Raw genomic sequence first — 18908 nt, forward strand, 5'->3', positions numbered from 1 at the left:
TACTAAGAGAGTAGTAATTATTTTCTGTAAGATTATTATGACCCATATTTAGCTGGTGTTCCACATAATACAATCAATGCTGTGTAAAATGTCTACACATCAGTATCCCTGAATTGGTGGTGTGATTATGTACTGTTCCTTTTAATTGTCCTGAGGGATAAGAAATGGAGGGAAAGGATGCTGAGATCTTAACTTAGTGAGGTATCTTTAGAGCTGTTGAAGCTTTCTGTTCCAGATACCTGAAAAGTGCTGCCTTCTGCCACTCTGAGGGAATGCTCCAGGAAACACTGCTTGGAATGTTAATTTCTTTTAACTTTACAGCTGATAAACAGATGCAGAATTTTCTCTCTTCTCGTTTATCAAACTAGTAGGATCTGTGAGTTTAATCCAGTCAGGGCCGAAACTTACCCTTTTAAGCCCCAGTAAATGCAGCAGCAAGACTGGTGCTGAATGTTACCCCATTGACTGGTTTCTGGCTTCTTTCTGCTTTAGCCCTGAGCATGTGAATCCTTTGCATAATTTTTGTTACTATTAGATTTATATGTATAATTGATTAAGCAAGTTATTCACTAGGGAGTAGACTGATATCTTGCCCCTCAGTTTCCTCTTCCAGTATGTACTCTTGAACTGAACTCCGAGTAGAGGAGCGAGTAGGGGAGCATTTGACATCAAGTTGAAACTCATAAGGTGAAGCTTAGAGCAGCCCGTCTTCTTGCAGAAGAGTTCCTGGATTCTGTCTGATCTTACTGTCACATGAATGACTTCAAATATGGGGAGAAAATACAGGTAGTTGTAAGAACTGCTGTGTCATGAGAGGTTAACCATAATAAAACACTGCTGAAAGTGACATCTTGTTTCTCGGGAAATCATTTTTGTTTACCTAATGGTTGTCTCCATTTTCAGTCACAGATGGCTTCCCAGAGGAAGTTTTGTTTTAGAAAGAACTTCAGCTGGTACTGTGACCTTCACCCGGGTCTGCTAAGCAGCAGTTGGTGTAGAACACACTGACTGCTCCTAGATCAGCAGGTGTTTCTAGCTGGCCTTAAGTGAAGTTCTGCTCAGGAGATTCCCTTTATGATACAGAGTTTTACTTGTTTTGTGTTCAGAATTATGTCAGGCTGCTCCCTTATTTCCTGGGTGAATGAATATCAAAGTGCCTATTTATAGTGGAATTTTTACCTAGGTTTACTTCAATATCACGTTTTTGGAACTACCTTCTCTAAGTTTTAATTGATGTATGGGCTTTGAATATAGAGTGATTTTAATATTAGCCACAGGAGGACCGTTAGAGGAAGGTGAATCTCCTGCAAGTCCTCTGCATCCCAAAGCCAAGAGTTGTTCTGGGTCATCCGTGTCACTACCCCCCCCACCCTTGAGAGCTGACTGGTGCCCCTGTGTAGGTGGAAGTTGCATTTATCTCTGAAATGAAAATAAGACATTGGTTGCACAATCTGAATGGATCAGAGCCAGCCTTGACCACCCCGTGCTGTCCCCTGAGCAAACTCTATCCCCTACTAAACAAACTGTCTGGGGCCTGGAGTCGGATAGCCTGCCTTTTGTCCATATCCGTTTGACTTTGGAAACCATTGTATTGCCCTTCAGGTGGGTGCTGGTGATATCGGTGTGTCACTGGGTAGCCTGGTATGTGCATGTTGGATGCCTCTTCAAGATTTGGGGCACAGGAGAAAGGAAAGTGTCCCCGGCTTGCTGATGAGTCCAAAGCTCAGTGAGAGTCCTTCACTATCTGTTCTGACCCAAACTCTGAGAGCCTTGTAATTAATCCCAATTCTTGAAAAAGTCCCAGTTACTAAAACAGGTTTTTGCTCATTATTGTGGCAACAAACCTCAAGGTGGGGTGGGGAAGCCAAGTGTTCATTTTCTGCTGGTGATTTGTCATTGCATCAGCCATGAGGACCACAGGGTTCTGCTTGAAGAGCAGTTTGGGGTCAGTTGGTTGTTTTTCCACATTTGAAGTGTAGCTGAATAATAACACCTTGTTAGAATTTTGAAAAGAATCCTGGTAGAAAAAGCCTTTATGCTGACCTTGGATTCAAAAAGGAGGCTGTTAACAAGGACAGACAAAAGAAGCTAAATTTGTATCTTGCTTTTGATCTGAATGAAGCTGTGTATCGGGATAGATTACATATCCCTTTCTCTTATTCATATCTCAGCATTCTTATGTAATTTCAGAGGTTGTCTGCAAATAGCAAACGGGTCTCTCCTTCTTTGCAGTTTCGGGGAGTTTTGCCTGGCTCACCTGTTACTGAAGAGGAATCCTGTCATGTTTTTCCAGCACTTCATTGAGTGTATCTTCCACTTCAATAACTATGAGAAGCATGAGAAGTATAACAAATTCCCCCAGTCTGAGAGGTCAGTGAAGCTCTTGGGAAGGGCTGGGTGAACGGCTCCAACCCCGGCACTCCTTACAATGGGCCTTCCTTCTCTGGGCTGGTGACTCCAGGCAGTTCACCCGTGCAAGTAGCATCCAAAGGGAAGTCCCTGTGGGAAACACTCATCTCCTCTGTGCACTTAAATAAGCCTTGTGTAGATGGCTTTTAGGATGCTGCAGAATGCTATTGAAAGTAATGTCCTGGGGCGCCCGGGTGGCTTAGTCGGTTGAGCGTCCGACTTTCGCTTAGGTCATGATCTCGCGGTTCGTGGGTTCGAGCCCCACGTCGGGCTCTGTGCTGACTGCCAGCTCAGAGCCTGGAGCCTGTTTCAGAGTCTGTGACTCCCTCTCTCTCTGACCCTCCCCTGCTCACGCTGTCTCTCTCTCTCTCCCAGAAATAAAATAAAACATTAAAAAAAAAAAATATCCTTGTACTCTTGCCCACGTGATGGGGTAAAATTGTCCTGTTTTGCCATAGAGAGAAGAAGCTGTTTTCACTGAAAGGGAAGACAAACAAGCAGAAACGAATGAAAATCTACAAATTTCTTCTGGAGCACTTCACAGATGAACAGCGATTCAATATCACTTCTAAGATCTGCCTTAGTATTTTGGGTAGGCCTGGTGTGTTTGGGATAAAGTGTATATTTCAAAATGAAATGCTGTGTGTCTAGTGCAGACCTGCAGCAAATGAGACCCTGGTACTGTGGGAAGACCCCATGTTTCCCTTCTTTGATGTCAGCTGTGCCCATGCAGACCCCCACCATCTAGGAGCCCTTCTAGCTCTGTGGGATACATTCCCCCCTGGGGCTGGACTCTTTCTCAGAGGCTGATCTTTTGTGCTCTCTCCCAGCATGCTTTGCTGATGGCATCCTGCCCCTGGACATGGAAGCCAGTGAGTTGCTCTCAGATACATTTGAGGTCCTGAGCTCAAAGGAGATCAAGCTTTTGGCCATGAGATCTAAAGCAGATAAGGACCTGCTTATGGAAGAAGATGACACAGCCTTGGCCAATGCGGTCATGCAGGAAGCTCAAAAGAGGCTCATCTCACAAGTGAGTATGTTGTTCCGTAAACAGGCCTGTTTACAGCCACACTTCTCTGTCTGCCCCTTAACTATTGGTGGTCCACCTCAGATCCAGATTTCATTCTCACCTGTGGCCTTAACACTCAACCCAGTGATGACGGTTCTGCCTCTGTTTCTAGCTCCAACTTTTCTCATGGCCTGAGCACACCCCACTTGCCTGCCTGGATATGCCACAGACATTTCAGACTTAAGGTGGCAAAACAGAGTTACTCCTCACTTCCTCCTCTTCGTCTCTTCTCCTGCAGGTATCTACTGTGGAGGAGACTGTTATCTACCAAGGTGTCCATTAGGGAACCTGGTACTACCCCAGTCGGGAGTCTGTTTTGCCAGGTGCATGCTTCCTTTGGCCAGAGTGTGAAAACTGGGATCAGACTGATTTAGGGGGTGCTAAATTGCCATAGTCACCAGGCCCCAATTCTTATACCTGGCCTCGATTACTAGGCTGTATTTCCCACCTGAGCCCTGAAAGCTTTGGACCTCAAAGAAATAGATTTTGATGACATTCAGTGTGTCAGCAGATCCTGTATGTTTTATCTCATAAACCCATCTCTCTACCCCATGCCAGCCAGTTCTGCATGCACTTAAGCTGGTGCATTTCTTGCATCCTTTGTGTCTCCAGTTCCTTTCTTCTGTTCCAGGCTGTGTACCACCTTGCTGCCACAGCAGTCTTTCTTAAAGACACATTGGATTATTTTATCTTCCTGCTTAAAAGAGACTGGAGGCAGATTGGCTGCAAGGCAGCTGGGAACCTTCAGGGTGATAGATTACAGGTCGTTATGTAGACGGTGATGTTGGTTACTCACCTCTGTACTGTTGTCAGACTCAGATTCATCAAAGTGTTCACTTAACATGGGTAAATTTTATCATATGTAAGTTACAGCTCACTAATGCTGCCTTTAGTCAGTTATTTGGTGGCTTCCTTTCATCTTCCGAGTAAAATCCTGATTCTTTTTCAAGGCACACAGAGCTGCCGAGTGTCCCTCCCACCCTTGCGCCTCCTGTCTCTACGCCCCATCCCTGACCACTCTATCCAGGTCACTGTTGGTTCCTTAGGTGGGAAGCGTTGCTTCTGCCGCTGTGCCTTTACACACTGCCGGGTCTGTCTGCCTGCAGGGCCTCTCCCTTCCTGTCTTCCTTTCCTGCTGCCAAACTCCTACGTCTTTTCAAAAGAAGCCCCTGCCTCTCTAGGCATCCCTTGTCCATAAGTCCCTCACCATCTTGCCAGCTGTCACACTGTACCTCATATCAGAGCACACAGTCTGGTCTAGAAGCAGCTTGAAGGCAAGAATTCTTGGCTTTGTTTCTACATCCCTAGGGGTTAGCTTTGTGTCTGGTACAGAGAAGGCATTTGATAACATTTATTGAATTGAATTCACTTAGGCCACTTTTTAAGACTATCCCTATACTTACCATCTGCTCAGACTCATATTTATTGAAGTGTTTATTTCTCTACCAATTGCCCTTCTATTTCAGGAACTATGATAAAACTTTTTAGAAATAGTAATTTACAAGCAAGGAACTTACACTAGTAACTGTAAATGAGAAGGAAAAGAATACTTTTCAGATTCAAAATGATAAATCTTATCACATTATGAGGGCTGCTGTAATGATTATTTTTAATTCTAAGAGATTTATTACAAAATATTTGTGGCTAGCAACCATTATGGTAAAGAATTTGAAGGCTTGGTCAAATCAGGTACTATATAAATACATAACCCTTTTCTAAATGTGTGCAAAGCTTAGACACACATAGAGAGAGAGATACAAAACTGACTCGGGCTTAGCCATTCTCAACCATTTGTCATTTCACAGCAGGAATAAAAAATGTCTCTTTTGGGTAGCCAGATTTAAACTCATTTTCATTCCTCCTGAGTGGAAGAATGGAATGGATCTGAGATGGATTTGTGTGGAGGTTTGGAGCTTTGTTGTGAAGTTACTCAACATTTTTCTAATTCCTGTTTCTTGTTTAGAAAGTAAGAATAGCATTCCTCCCCAAGCTTTCACAAAGCCATCTGAGTGTTTCGAGGTAATGCTTATAAAGTCTCCAGGACAAAGGTGCCAGGCCCTCTACGATCTCCAGTATCATAATAAAAAATAAGCGTCTGTAGCACCGTAGATCTGCTCTACAGAAAGAAGTAGGTCAAGGAGAAGCCTTTGTCTCAGAACTTTATCCATCTAAAACATGCCTTTGTTTGTGTTACTACAGGTTCAGAAGAAGAATTTCATAGAAAATATTATTCCAATTATCATCTCCCTGAAGACTGTGTTAGAGAAAAATAAGATCCCAGCTTTGCGGGAACTCATGACCTATCTCAGGGTAAAAGAGGACCTTGTGCTTTGTGGTTGGGGTGCCTCCTGTCTCCAGCTCATTACTCAGGATCGGTAGCAGTTATGACGGTGCAGTTGGTCAGTGAATGCAGGAGCTCAAAATGCTATAAAACCAGCTTTACATTTTTTTTTAACTAGACCAGCCAGAGAGGCCTTTGACTGGGGGAGAAGAGAGAGAGTTTGACTAGGTTCCACAGAAGCCAATTCTTGCCTTTTTCGTTCAGTTGAGCTTATGAAGGGCTGACCCGCTGTACTGACCATGTGTGTCCTTGATGCCAGTTTTGAGATTTAGTTCTGAAGGCTTTCTCAGTTGGCATCAAGGTACAAAGCCATCATCTTAGTTCATTCTGGTGAGGGAGAAAGTGAATGGGCATCGTATTTAATTCGGGCGTGTTTGCCTTTAACACTGCCTCCGCATCAGGAAATAGCAGTGGGTCTTGGGGAACGCTGATAGGGGCTGGGCTGCCATCACTGGTGGGATCCAAAGCCATCAGAGTCGTAGTCTAAGCATCCAGGATATGTGGACTTGCCGTACAGATATAAATGAAGCCCCCGACCTTTCTGGCAAAAGGTTTCATTTTTTGAAAAAGAAAAACATTTGGAAAATGCAACATTTTTTCCTTTCTGTTTACAGTATGCTATTTTCTTCCGTCCCCAAAAAAATGCTAACATTTTTTTTTCCAGTAAGGGCTACCACCAAATCACATTGAAAGTAAATTCTTCAAATAGCTCTTTAAACTAAAGGAAGTTAAGGTAGGAGAGATAGGACGATTGTGTGGAGAAAAATGACAACTTCCAATTATTCTTATACTTTTATTGCCCTGTTTTAAAGCTCAGAAAGAAAAAAAGGAGTTTAGATCCTCAATAAACTGCTGAAAGCCTTCAGAACAATGAATCTGTTTCCTGTCTCTGAGCACACGCCCAGAGGACGGCCACACGGCCGCCTTCCTCCCGCCCCAGCAGTGTGGCACGTGTGCGTTGGCAGCCTTCAGTGCACGCAGCTCTGGCCACTGTGTCCTCTCACCCGGGCAACGCTCTCTTGGTGGCATCATACAGTTCCTTCCCTTTGTTGGGACGTCCCTCACAGTTGGGGCTACGGTAAATCTTCTCCCTCTAACACTGTTAGATGAAGTGGTTTCTTTCTCTTAGCAAGGAGGCCTGGTCCCTGGCAGCCCCCCTTCAGACCTGAGAATGTTCATACCTTCATATGATAAAAGGCTTTCTGTCGTATCTTTAGAAGACACAATGATGGTTGCACTCCTCTCAGAAAGCTGGTATGGACAGATAGATGAGCAGCTTTTACACTGCACTGCTTCCTGTAATGTGTTCCAGAGGCCGTGTCTGCTCTAGGGCATGCCATGTCTCGCCTGCCCATCTAACCTCTGGCTTCAGTTCCTAAGGGGCCTGACACTGCAAGGTCCTTTAAACTGGTGGTGACCTGGAGCCAAGCCCGACCACCTAGATACGTCACCATCCCCATCCCAGCCTTCAAGAATGAAAAGGGGGTGGCTTATTGGTAGCAGTGCTGTGCCCCTGTTAGAAGTTCTGCTTTAGGCTAAGATTGTGTGATTCCTTGTCCTTCGTCCCTCATCAGGAATTTGGGAAATTTCCTATTAATTGGCAGAGAGGCAGGAAGCTCCCTAAGAGATCAGAATTAATAGTTAATGTCTTATGTCAAACTCACTGGCTTGTGTGATAAATACACATTTTGTTGGCATTTCCTGGGAAAATACCATTATGTTACTGAACTTGTTGGTTGATGTACTAGAAGCAGGCTGCTCTCAAGCCTATTAGGTCTTCCTATTCCTGTTAATATTTGTCAGGTCAGGTTGGAGAGCTTATTTATTCCAGAAAACTTACTAAAGGGTGCCTCTGGGATCTGTTTTAGGAGGTGATGCAGGATTACCGCGATGAAATCAAGGACTTCTTTGCATTAGACAAGCAGCTGGCGTCGGAGCTCGAGTACGACATGAAGAAGTACAACGAGCAGCTAGCCCAGGAGCAGGAGCTGGCGAGACCGGCAGACGTGAGTGGGGCAGCTTACAGGGCCCGCGGGGCGCACACCGCGCAGGTGCGGGGGGGCCCCACCTTCCGTCTTTCCTCTGCGGCCAGCCTTCCCAGTGCTTCTCGAAACTGGGAAAGCCGAGGCTGGTGTGATTGAGACCTTTGGGACTGCTTCGTGTTCCTTTGCCACGTGTGCCACATGGATCACTCGATCAGGGAGGCTTCCCTTCCCTCGTGGCCAGACCACATGAGCTCATCTGGAAAGTCATCACAGTAATAGTTGGGGAAGTGTGTATATGCCCAGAAAGCAAGCTGGTAGTCGGGCTGTTTAATCTGATTATAGGGATTACAGCTAACCAGATCCCCCTAGGTGTCTCCATTCGTTTATGGTCCTGCTTCCCGTGTGCCCCTATTTTGGACAGAATGTCACTTTCGGTATTTCTAGGTGAGCTGCTGTTCACATCCAGATACGATGTGCTCACTTCTCTGAGAAATCCAGACATATCTGCTGCATTAGAAAATGATTAGGGCAAACTAACTTAATCTTTTTTCTCTTTAACGCCACAACATCTGCCACAACTGTTTGTGGAGAGAAAGGGGCTGACATGGTTTTAAAATAAATTACTTATGGACTTGCTCAGACATGTAAAGGTTCTATTTAAAAATAAATAAATAAAAGTGTCAGTAGATAAATAGTCTTTATTTGTCCTCCCTGACAGGTTGCTCCAAGTTTCGAAGGAATGCCAGCTCTAGCCGGCCAAGAAGGTGCTGCTGTGCCCGCTGCTTCGAGCCAGCCCTCAACGCCCAGGGCGACTGCTGGCCAGGCACCGCCTCTGCCTTCTCCCCTTGAGACGGGGCTGTTGAAGACACTCATGCCCAAAGGCAGGTATGGAGCCAGTGCAACAGTAACGGGGACCCCTGCGTCTCCCCACCTTCTCTGTGGTGTCTGTGTCTTCCCCACTGGGCGTTTTCACCGACACCTTCCAGGCTCTTCTCACTTAAATCTGAAAAGGGTGTGGAGGAGGGCACACTCAACAGAGGGCAGTCACTCCAGTGTCCTCAGCCTCCTCTGCAAGTCTCTGGCCTGCTTTCCTCCCCAGGCGCATGTCCCTGAGCACCATTGCAATCCTGAATTCTGTCAAGAAGGCTGTGGAGTCCAACAGCAGTCACCGGAGTAGGAGTACGGGAGGGTTGTCATTCCCTTTAAGCTCTCAAAGCCTGGACAAAATGCACCGTCGCGGTAAGTCCCAAGCCCCAGGGTAGCTCCAGCGGCTGGTTGACGTGTGGGGTTTTGTATCACAGGCACCGTGAGCGTACAGATGAAACGAGAACAGGCCTCCTTCTCATTGCTTTCAAAATGATTTCTGTTTTCTTTAAAACAAACAAACAACTTTGGGGATTTGGGATTCTAGGTAATAAAACAATGCATATTTATAAGAGATTTGGAAAAGAGAGTGAAGTAAAAACTCACCCGTAGCAGTGAGGTGTTAATTCTTCTCTTTTCTATTCCTCACACACATGCATTTGGCTTTATTTATAAAGTTGTGATCTTAAGGGCGCCTGGGTGGTTCAGTTGGTTAAGCATCCAACTCTCGGTTTTGGCTCAGGGCATGGATCTCATGGTTTCATGAGTTTGAGCCCCATGCTGGGGCGGGGTGGGGCTCTTCACTGACATTGCTGGGCCTGGAGGCTGCTTCAGATTCTGTGTCTCCCCCTCTCTTTGCCCCTCCCCTACTTGCACTGTCGCTCTGTCTCTCAAATAAATAAAGTTAAAAAATGTTTAAGTTGTGATCTTAGTGTGCATTTCTGGTTTGTAATCCACTTCCCTGCACATACTGACAGGAACAGTGAACATTTTTCCATGAATTTTTTCTTTCCATGTTTTCTCCCGGTGCCTTTGTAGTGTTCTATCTTGTGGAAGTACTGGGACTTATTTTCTATTACCCTGTTCTTGGAGATATAGGTGTTTTTCAATTTTTTGAAGTAAGTGATGTCACAGTAAACATTCTTGTATATATGTAGTCTCTAGGATTTAATTCCCAGCACTCAGAGGCCATGAACAGTTTTAAAGCCCCAGACTGCCCTCTGTAATTCACTCTGCAATGTAATTGTACATTGGTGGGAGCCAAGGCACAGCAGCGTCCCTTTTCCGACTTAGAAACACTGGTTTTACAATTTTCCCTCTTTGCTGAGCTTTATAGACCAAAACTGTTTATGGTTTCAATTTCCTTTTCTTTGAATCCTAGTGGAGATGGACATTGTTTCTCATGCTTATCATTTTTGGTATCTTTCTGAATTACCTCCTTTACAAGAACACCTTATTTGGGATAATAACTTTATCAGATATTTTGCTAACATTTTCCCGCATTTGGTGGTTTTGCCTTTTGGTATTACGTTGGGATGTTTTGACAGATAAAACTTTCCTGTTTTATCCTAGCAACTTCCTACAGCCTGGAGCAGGAGTCCAGCGGCGCTGTTGACCACGTAACGAAACGAGCGATCAGCACTCCCGAGAGTAAGTTCTCACATGAATAAGCCGGCTCCTGCCGAGCCTCTCCCGTGGTCACTGCGTGGCTGCTGGAGCCGCAGTAGAACTCCTGGGAGACACGTCTTTTACGAGATGAGGGTGTTCCTGATGGGTGGCAACACTGTTGTCTGTGGTCAGCGTCTCATGATGACAGTAACTCCACAGACCGAGCACTACCTGAATGTCAAGTGCTCTTCTACGTGCTGTTACACGTATGAACTCAGTTCAACTCCCAGCCACCTAGTGAGGCTCCTGTTTGACAGACGGGGAAGCTGAGGCACAGCTTCCCTGGGCAGTGCCCCCCTTGCACGCTCCTGCCAGCCTCAGGCAGCCCTGCTGGGTGGCGGTCCCGTGTGGGCCCTGGCAGGCGCCATGTATGTCATGGAGGTCAGCTGTGGAGCCAGGTGAGCCTTCGGGTTCCGTGGCCTTTTGTGGGCCCACCACCAGCTGTGCAGAGAGCCTGTCTTCTCACCCCTTGTTGGGTGGTTTTTCTCATCTTGTTACTCCTTTTACTTCAAAGTAGAGGTGAGTTAGAGGACTTTGTCCCACTGCCTTGCTTTATAGCTTCTCACCGACCACAGTCTAGTTGCAGGCCCTGCCCTGCGTGTCTCAGTGCCCCTCCCACGTCCTCAGCCCTCTGCACGCCAGACCTGGCGGTGGAGTCCTGGTCCTGCACCCTTCCTGCCTGATGGGGGGGCCTTTACGCGCCATGTCCTGACCTCCATCCTCCCCTTCCCTGGTGGCCACTGCCTCACCCTCCAGCAGAAGCCCTCCCTGACCCTACAGATGAGATGAGGCGCCCCCTGCTGGCGCTCTGACCGCATGCTCCCCACGCCTCTACATAGAGCAGAGCCTTGGACGACGTGGGTTTAAGCTGCACAGGTCCACGTACATACACATTGTTTACGGTGCAACGCTGTAAACGTATCCTCCATGGATTATTACACTTTCCCATGGATTTTCTGTTCTCCAGCGTGCCTTATGAGTACAGGGTGTGGCACATGTAACGTGCAAACTATGTGTTAACTGTCTTTGGATGCTCTCGGTAAGGCTTCCCTTTGGTCAGCAGTGGCCTATTGGTAGTTAAGTTTTGGACGAATCAGAAAAAATGTGTGGCCTTTCAACTATGGAGGGGGTGGTGGTGGCCCCAAACCCCACGTAGTTCGGGGTCAGCCGTCCTCCTTCATCCGTCCTTGCAGTTAGTTACGAGCTGTCCTGTGCAGCGTACTCACTGGGCTGCCACCGCGTCTGCAGTGTGGTAGGTGCGCGCCTGAGACCTGTTGCTGAGTGCTGGTGGAAGGGCGGCGGTTGTCCGCCCGCGGTCCGTGTCCTACGGCCTCTCTGCCCTGGCACTGGTACTCTTGGGCGTGACTGCTGGATGAGCCCATGGTACCTTGTTCTTCTCTCTGCTAACGGAGCCGCCCAGGAGCAGCCGTTCAGTCAGTACGAGTTGCTCGAACACCTATCTCGTGTGTTCTGGCTACTTGCCTGGGGGTTTAGGACCTGAGTTGCTGTGATCTAGACTAGTTAGTGGGTTACAGGGCTTCCATCCAGGTTCTCCTTTTACAGGAGATGAGTGGACCAGCAGAGCTCCTGCCCCAACCCTCCCCTGAGAGAGCTAATCGGGACTGCTTTTGTCACTAAAAGCAGTAATTTGGGGGTCCTGTTTATCGAAAAGGTGTAATGTTATATGTGTGAGAAATTCAGCCTCTTTGAAACAGGCAGGTTTTCTGTATGTTCTTTGTTCCTGGTTCAGAGGCACTGAGTGCTTCTATTTTGGCATTAGGAACCATATGCCGCAGAAACAGGGAGAATGCCTCTCATTTTAGTTCCGCTCATCCCCATGAGTCCCTCATTTCAGTGTTTGGTTGGTTTCCTAGCAGCCTGAGCTCCTCAGCAGCAAAGCTTGGCTTGTTGCATTAATCCTGCTTGGATTTGCGTGCATGGGGCTGTGTCTCAGGTGTCCCCAAGTCGAGAGCACTTTTTCCTTCTCTGGGCTCTTGAATGTAAAATTCCTGGCCATCTCTCCTGGTTCAGGACCAGGAAGGAATGCGTGAAGAGGATCTCCCATTAGTTCTCCTTCCTAGGAGCGTTATGAGATCATGTAAAAACACTCAGTTCTCTTCTCCATGGCTTATAAATACAAATTCTGTTGACAACTCTTAGGTGGGTGACTATCAGGAAGTGGCCCCCGCTCCACGAAAGCAGGAGGAAAAATGGTGTTCAGCATGAGCAGAGTGGCTTTGCTAAATGGAAATGAGTCATTTTCAGAGCTAGATCTTAGGTGAAAATCCATTCGGGGTTCAGCAAGTCCCTCTTACTGCTGTCACTCAGGCAGCAAAGATGCTCCTGCCTTTGATTCTGAGCACTTACGACATACATGGGGAATCTGAGAGCCACCGCACTGCTGCCTATTGCCTGGATGTGCTCAGGCTTCCAGACTGGAAAAAGAATGTGCACGTAAGGAAGGGGAGTTTGAGCTGCAGCACGAGGAGAGGACTCTCAAAAACGGGAATGGGCACAACTGACCCGAGTGGCAGCACGTGAAAATACAGATCTCTTCTCAGTTAACATAGCTTACGTAGTTCACAGGCACGTAGCACTGCAGATGCGCCGGTGGACTTATTTCAAACAGGTTAGAAAGATCTCACTGGTGTTCTCAGAAGGTTACAGTGCAGGGGGAGAAAGCTTATGTCCCAAGTGTTCTTGTGGGAGGTACGCAGCCTCTGACAGGACAGTCAACAGCCAGCCAGCTGATGAGCCTGTGCTCTGTGCCCCCAGCAAGCGTGATGATACCTCACGCAGAGGTACAGGACACAGGAGGGAGCAAGTCCCTGGGAGAGGTATCGCCACCCAGGTCTCAAGGGACTGGCACGTGAGTAGGAGTCGTCTCAGGCAGCAGGGACTGCACACGCAGACCGGGGCTGGGAAGAACAGTGATATCAGACATGGTGGCCGGCAGCGTGGGAATACAGCAAGTTGGTAAGGCCGGCTTGGGGCTGGCTCGCACAGAGATTGTTGTGTCCAGCTTGGACAGAGGCTGGATTTAAGGCCTTCTCTAGAACACTGAGCCATCAGGATGCGTAAGCAGAGCAGCCACCTCACCAGATCTTTAAACTTAGCTCTAGTGACATAGGGAATAACCGCTAATAAATTACAGTAATTGTTAGCCTTTCTTCAGCAGTTACCTTGTGCCAAGTACCATGTTAAGGATGTAACATAAATAATCTCATTTAATCCTGACAACCCTGAGGCAGGTACGTCTATATCCCATTTTGGAGATAAAGAAACTTGAGGTTTTTAGAGTAATTCATACAGCCAGTAAGACCCAGAGCCAGAATTCCAATCAAGTCTGACTGGAGTCTGTTCCCACACAGGGAGTCTTCACCCTGCCTCCCGGGGGGGAACTGGAAGAAGGGGAGGCCATGGTGGAGACGACTGTGCTAAGTTGGGGTGGGAGGAGGAGAGGAGGCAGCGGAAGAAGACGACAGGAGGAAGGTGGATGTGATCTGTTACTGTTTAAGTGTGGAGAAGTAGCTTGGACAGACCATCAACAGGAAAGAGATTCAGAAGCAACGTGCTGAGGAGTGGGGGTAAGGAGCTGGCCAAGCGTCTTCAGGGAGGGTAGTGAGGGGGTAGGAAACACAGGACTCCGGAGGCAGAGGTCAGAGCTGGGTGAAGCTGGGGGTCACTGGTGTGTGGGCAGTAACAGGAGACGTGGGGTGGGTGAGAAACCAGAGGCAGCGAGCCGTGGGTAGGGAAGGGCCAGCAAAGCTGTCTGAGGAGGGACTGGTCAGGGGAGCAGAGAGCCAGGAGACCCCAGATGGGATGACTATCAGAAAGATGAAGTCTCGTCCTGCAGAAAGGCCAGTTGAGGCCTGAAACGGGCCCTGGATTTAGATTTGACAGCACTTGGAGTCTGATACAAGTGACAGAGTAAAACTGTAGCAGAAGCTCCATGGCTTTGCTCCGGTGACTTTATGTATGTCTGTCTCCTACTGGCTTTTCCTTAATGGTGCCGTTTTCCCCTTTCTGCAGGGACCATCAATGATGTCACATTTGGAGCAGGAGTCAGCTACATAGTCACACCACGGACGCCTTCTTCAGTCAAAGGCAAGTTCCCTTCCTGTCAGATACATTAGCTGCTTTTGAGACTAGGAAATCTGAAGTTCTCTGTGTCTGATTCCCTTTCAGAGAAAATTGAAGCCCAGTGTCAAGGAAATGACATTTTATGTTTATCACTTCCTGATAAACCGTAAGTTTAGCAAGAGTTCCTTTTGAGGTAAATGTTTTTGTCAGGGTTTTATCTTTAGTTCCAGAGTAATTTGCTTTCCTTTCCCTAGGGCCCCACAGCCTCAGCAGTGGAACGTGAAGTCTCCAGCCAGAAATAAAGATAACCCGGCCCCCAGCAGGAGGTCACTCCGAAAGACCCCCCTGAAAACAGCCAACTGAAACGGTGTGTTCAGCAGTGTCTGGGAAGAAGGACAGGTCTCCTGCCTGTGCAAAGGCAAAGTCCGCTTCCCTCGCCCTCGGGGAGAGGGCAGCTTTTAGTATGTGATCCCAGAGATTTTCCTGGGATTCCAGCCCTTAATGTCCACCTGTGTGGCTGGCCAGCCTTTTGACATTTCTCTTTATGAAATATATGGTTAAAAAAAAAAATTGTAAAATAATAGAGAAATGTCTTAGCTATTTAATATTCTAACTTCACTCCATTTGAAAGTATCAAGTTCATTCTCATAAACTATATTCTGGTCCTTAAGGAACACGACTTAACAGATGAGCTTTCTTTTATATAAATCAGGCCTCTGTTATCTGTTTGGAATTCCCTACATAGCTTCCTGTATCAAATGATGAAAGTTTGATTGTAATTATTTTCTTTATTCTTATTTATAAATCGGAAGTTTTTAAAGTGTACAGCTTTCTAAAATGGAATAATAAAGGTTAAACATAAATACAGCCTTCTGGGTTCAAAAGAATATTCCTATTTTTAGAACAGGGCTTTTACTGGTAGTCATTTTAATTTACATGAAATGTTGAATAATAATAAAACCCAACTTTCCTTTTAGGGGAACAAAAAAGCCTCCCTCTGTCAATAATGTTCAGTGCCTGCCTTTCTGCCTCTGCCCCGGACAGAAGCAGTCTCACTCCTAACAGCACGCATCCTTCTTCGTGTGTGAATGAAGGCCTGCTCGTGAAAGTCCCCCCTCGGGCGCTGACCTGTGAGCACTAACGCTGGCTTGTTAACCTCCACAAAGACTGTTCCCACGACGGGGAATGGCTTTGGTGTCTTCTGCTGATGCCACTGGGCCATCTTAAAACAACTGTTCGTTCATGTTTTGTCCAAGAGTGACCAGGAAGAAATTCAGTTGGTTCACTTTTTAGTCCCAGGACTACAGAAGCAAAAGTGCAGGGTTACTGTATTGCTATTTTTTTTTTAAAAATAAATGTGGTAATTGGATCTGAAGGGTAGAAGGTCATTGTGCTCTACCCCTCAGCTCTCCCGTGTATGAACAGTGACACACAAGGATGTGTCATTGGCAGAGGAAGTCAAAGAGCAGTGCTCTTGAGTGAAGACTTCTCTCCAGATCAGGTAGATGCTACTCGATGGCAGTCTCTCTTTAAACCTGGGACTGTGCCATCTTCAGCGTATTTGCCTAAAAAAATGCTAGGAAAAAGAAGTAAACCCAAGGTAAGAGCATATAAGAAAGAAAGAATGAGGCAGGTTTGATTTTTTTTTTTAAGCCTTTATAAATGAGGTTTAACAAATACCAACTTCTAGGTGTGTTAGTACAAGTCTCTATGTACAGCAACAGCCACGCCAAAGGCCACAACAGCCTTGTAGAGGCTTCGAGTTTTCAGTCACATTCACATCTTAAAAACACATGAATGTTCCTTTTCGGCCTACATTTTTACAGTATTAGGCAACTACTTCCCAGACTCCATACTCGCTTCTCTCTGTCAGACTCAGTTCACATGGCACTAGGATGGGAGGTTTCAGGGTCATAAGAAGGGAGGCGATAAGGCCACCCTATCACTATGACAACCAAGATGGCAGCCAAAGTGTTGCTCCCCAACCAATGAGAGAATGGGAACACTATGCCTTTCTACCAAAGGGGGCGAGGGGGTGAAGATGAAGGGACAGTCTTAAGTCTAAGCATTTAAGACACAAACACAAAAGAAGATGGGTACCATTAAGCAAATGTGAAGAGTTGCCCACTGCTTCTGCCAAACCCCACGGCAAAGTATTCACATAACTTAACAAAAGAAAAGTCAACGTAAGTCTCAAGTATTCAGTTACAAAAAAAAAACCCAAAGTACAAAAAATTAAGACACTAGAAGTTTAATCCCAAGATGACTACATCCTTCCACACAGAAACCATCCTTTAAGCACACAGTGGAACTGGGGGCGCTCCTCCGAGCAGCTCCTTCAAACTGCTTCGTATCAGGAGTTTAACACAGCGACGTATCTGAGGTGAAGAACAGCTGCTCTTGAAGAACAAAGGCTGTTGAATGATGTTTCTAATGTCCCACACACAGTGAGCAGCAGTGTCTTGGGTAGATAAAGACTTTAAAATCAAAATCAGAAAATGGCCTTGATTCAGGCATTTCACTTTTCTTGCCATCAGGCTTTCTGCCCTGGCTGCACTCCCCAACCTGCTTCAAAAGATTGGCCTCCCTGCCGCCACATAATGGTTTATTGTGAAGCGAGATGCAACCCGTGGTGCCTCTGTGCTTTCTTCATGGCAAAGAGGAATAGTGGAACTCATTTTCTTAAAAAACACTGTTGTAGGTGATTCCAGAACTGCCTTTGGCCCTGGACAGTCTTAGGAACTACACAAATAAGTAAAATGAATTTTAAAACCAAACAGCAGTAGCTGCTTTGTTCCGTGAGCCATCCACAACCCAAAAGAGCTCTGCCACAGGGGACCCAAAGGCTGGGGTACCACAGTACCACATGGAGGACATCCACCCTTCCTGAAGTGTCCGCCGTAGAACTGTCCACCATGATAAAGCGAGCACAGAGGTCCTGTCCGGGCAGTAAAGATGGCAGTGCACATGCTGGCTAGCCTTCGTGTTAGCAGGCAGTATCAATCTAGGGTAGGGCACAAGACTCAAGCCCAGGGATTGGCTGACATATCACATGTACGTCCAAGCAGTTCTGGGTGGTCTTTGGGCACAGACAGTTTGAGTGAAAAGCTAACCTTACAGCTCCTTATGTCTTTAGGAGAGACGCAAACAGATACTGACATTTGTCAACCGGAATTTTTTTAAAGGTTTCCTAATTAACAATGTCTGATGTACAGACAACGTTAAGCTCTCTTGTGAAAAATGCTGATACTCATGTGGAAAAAAGGAATGTTCTAGTAAACTCCCTCAAGAGGATTTCTTGGGTTAAAATACTCTTTATTTGTTGATATTTTCCAATGTAACACTAGTAGCTTGGAACTCAAACCTTAAGTTGAAATTTTTTAAAAAAATAGGTTATTTAACACTGACAACATATTTACAGTTTAAATAGAAATTTTCTTTTCAATAACCAAAATACATCTTTAGCAAAAATTTAGAATGTAAAATTTTATAAAATAAACACCCATAGAAAAGCAGAACATGATTTTAGTACCATTTCAGATTTACCTAAGATGAAGGTTTTCTTTAAATACTGAACATCCCACACATCTGCCCCACCCCCCAAAGGACAAGCAGGGTTCCTACAGCTGAGAAGATCCCTTCTTCCAACAACGTATCTTCCTGATCTGAGCTGTTTTAATAAAATTCTGATCCACAAAGATTTTCCAAAACGAATGCTAAAATACTGATCAACAGAACCTTTAAGAACAATCAGTGCAGTGCTGGCTGTGGGTCACTATGAACCAAGGTCATCGCATAAAACGCCACTTTTCTGGACTCACTGGTTCAGACTCCCTCCAGCTGCAGAGTTCGTGGTGGGTCATGCTCCCAAGTCCTGCAGTGCTGGTGCTGTGCGGCTGCCCTGCGTCCCCTCTCACGGGGCGCACCCTGGCTTACGTCACTGAGTGGCAAATACATCGGCTTCACAGGCCCACAGTGCCGAGGCCCACCCAGCCCAGCGTCTGTAAGCAAGAGCCTCACAGTGTAACCCTAAGACTCAGGTGGGAGCCAGGCTAGAAATAGACTGGGAATCAGCCTCAGTGAAATGCAATTTTTTTACTTATGATGACTTTGCGCAGCTGGAGGAAACTTCTTTTATTTATGTGGCTTGTTAAAGAGTAAGAAAGGAGTAGCGGTCAACTTTGGCCAAACAAAAAGCTTTTGTGCAAGTGTCTAGCTCTGTCCAAGTGCACTTGGCTCCTGGGTTGCTCTTGATAGGAGTTTCTGGTAGAGGTATTTGCATGTGCTCCCTCAGCCACACCATCAGAGTTCAGATCACAAATGATGACTTGTGTCTGAAGTCGCCCTGCAAGGCCAACACAGGCTTAGACACGGCTGTCCTCTACCAACCCAGGGGCCCAAGTGGGAGAGGAAGACGGACAGCTGAAATCAGGTCTACTCATTGTTTTCCTGAAGAAGAAACTTAAGGCAAAACAAATCAAACGAAACC

General features: G+C 46.4%; 2 protein-coding genes across 4 annotated transcripts in view; one reads left to right on the forward strand and one right to left on the reverse strand.

The window, feature by feature from the left end:
* NCAPD3 (non-SMC condensin II complex subunit D3) overlaps positions 1-15620 on the forward strand; it is a 70675-nt gene extending 55055 nt beyond the window's left edge. For 2 of the 3 annotated variants that reach the window (XM_039253784.1, XM_039253786.1), the window contains exons 25-35: positions 2233-2370; positions 2868-3001; positions 3240-3439; positions 5678-5788; positions 7688-7825; positions 8523-8689; positions 8904-9043; positions 10241-10318; positions 14369-14443; positions 14525-14585; positions 14674-15282. In XM_039253784.1, coding sequence (XP_039109715.1) covers positions 2233-2370; positions 2868-3001; positions 3240-3439; positions 5678-5788; positions 7688-7825; positions 8523-8689; positions 8904-9043; positions 10241-10318; positions 14369-14443; positions 14525-14585; positions 14674-14782 — 1351 coding nt within the window. In that variant the 3' untranslated portion in view covers positions 14783-15282. Of the gene's footprint in view, positions 1-2232; positions 2371-2867; positions 3002-3239; positions 3440-5677; positions 5789-7687; positions 7826-8522; positions 8690-8903; positions 9044-10240; positions 10319-14368; positions 14444-14524; positions 14586-14673; positions 15283-15396 lie in introns of those variants that run through there. The other variant, XM_039253785.1, reaches the window with a different exon arrangement.
* Positions 15621-16242: 622 nt separating this feature from the next.
* The window catches only part of JAM3 (junctional adhesion molecule 3), a 79625-nt gene continuing 76959 nt past the window's right edge, over positions 16243-18908 (reverse strand). The window contains exon 9 of the mRNA XM_039253788.1: positions 16243-18764. Coding sequence (XP_039109719.1) covers positions 18729-18764 — 36 coding nt within the window. The 3' untranslated portion in view covers positions 16243-18728. The remainder of the gene's footprint in view (positions 18765-18908) is intronic.

This window comes from Hyaena hyaena, unplaced genomic scaffold, assembly GCF_003009895.1.
Source record: "Hyaena hyaena isolate Hyena2069 unplaced genomic scaffold, ASM300989v1 scaffold_465, whole genome shotgun sequence".
Lineage (NCBI taxonomy): Eukaryota > Metazoa > Chordata > Mammalia > Carnivora > Hyaenidae > Hyaena > Hyaena hyaena.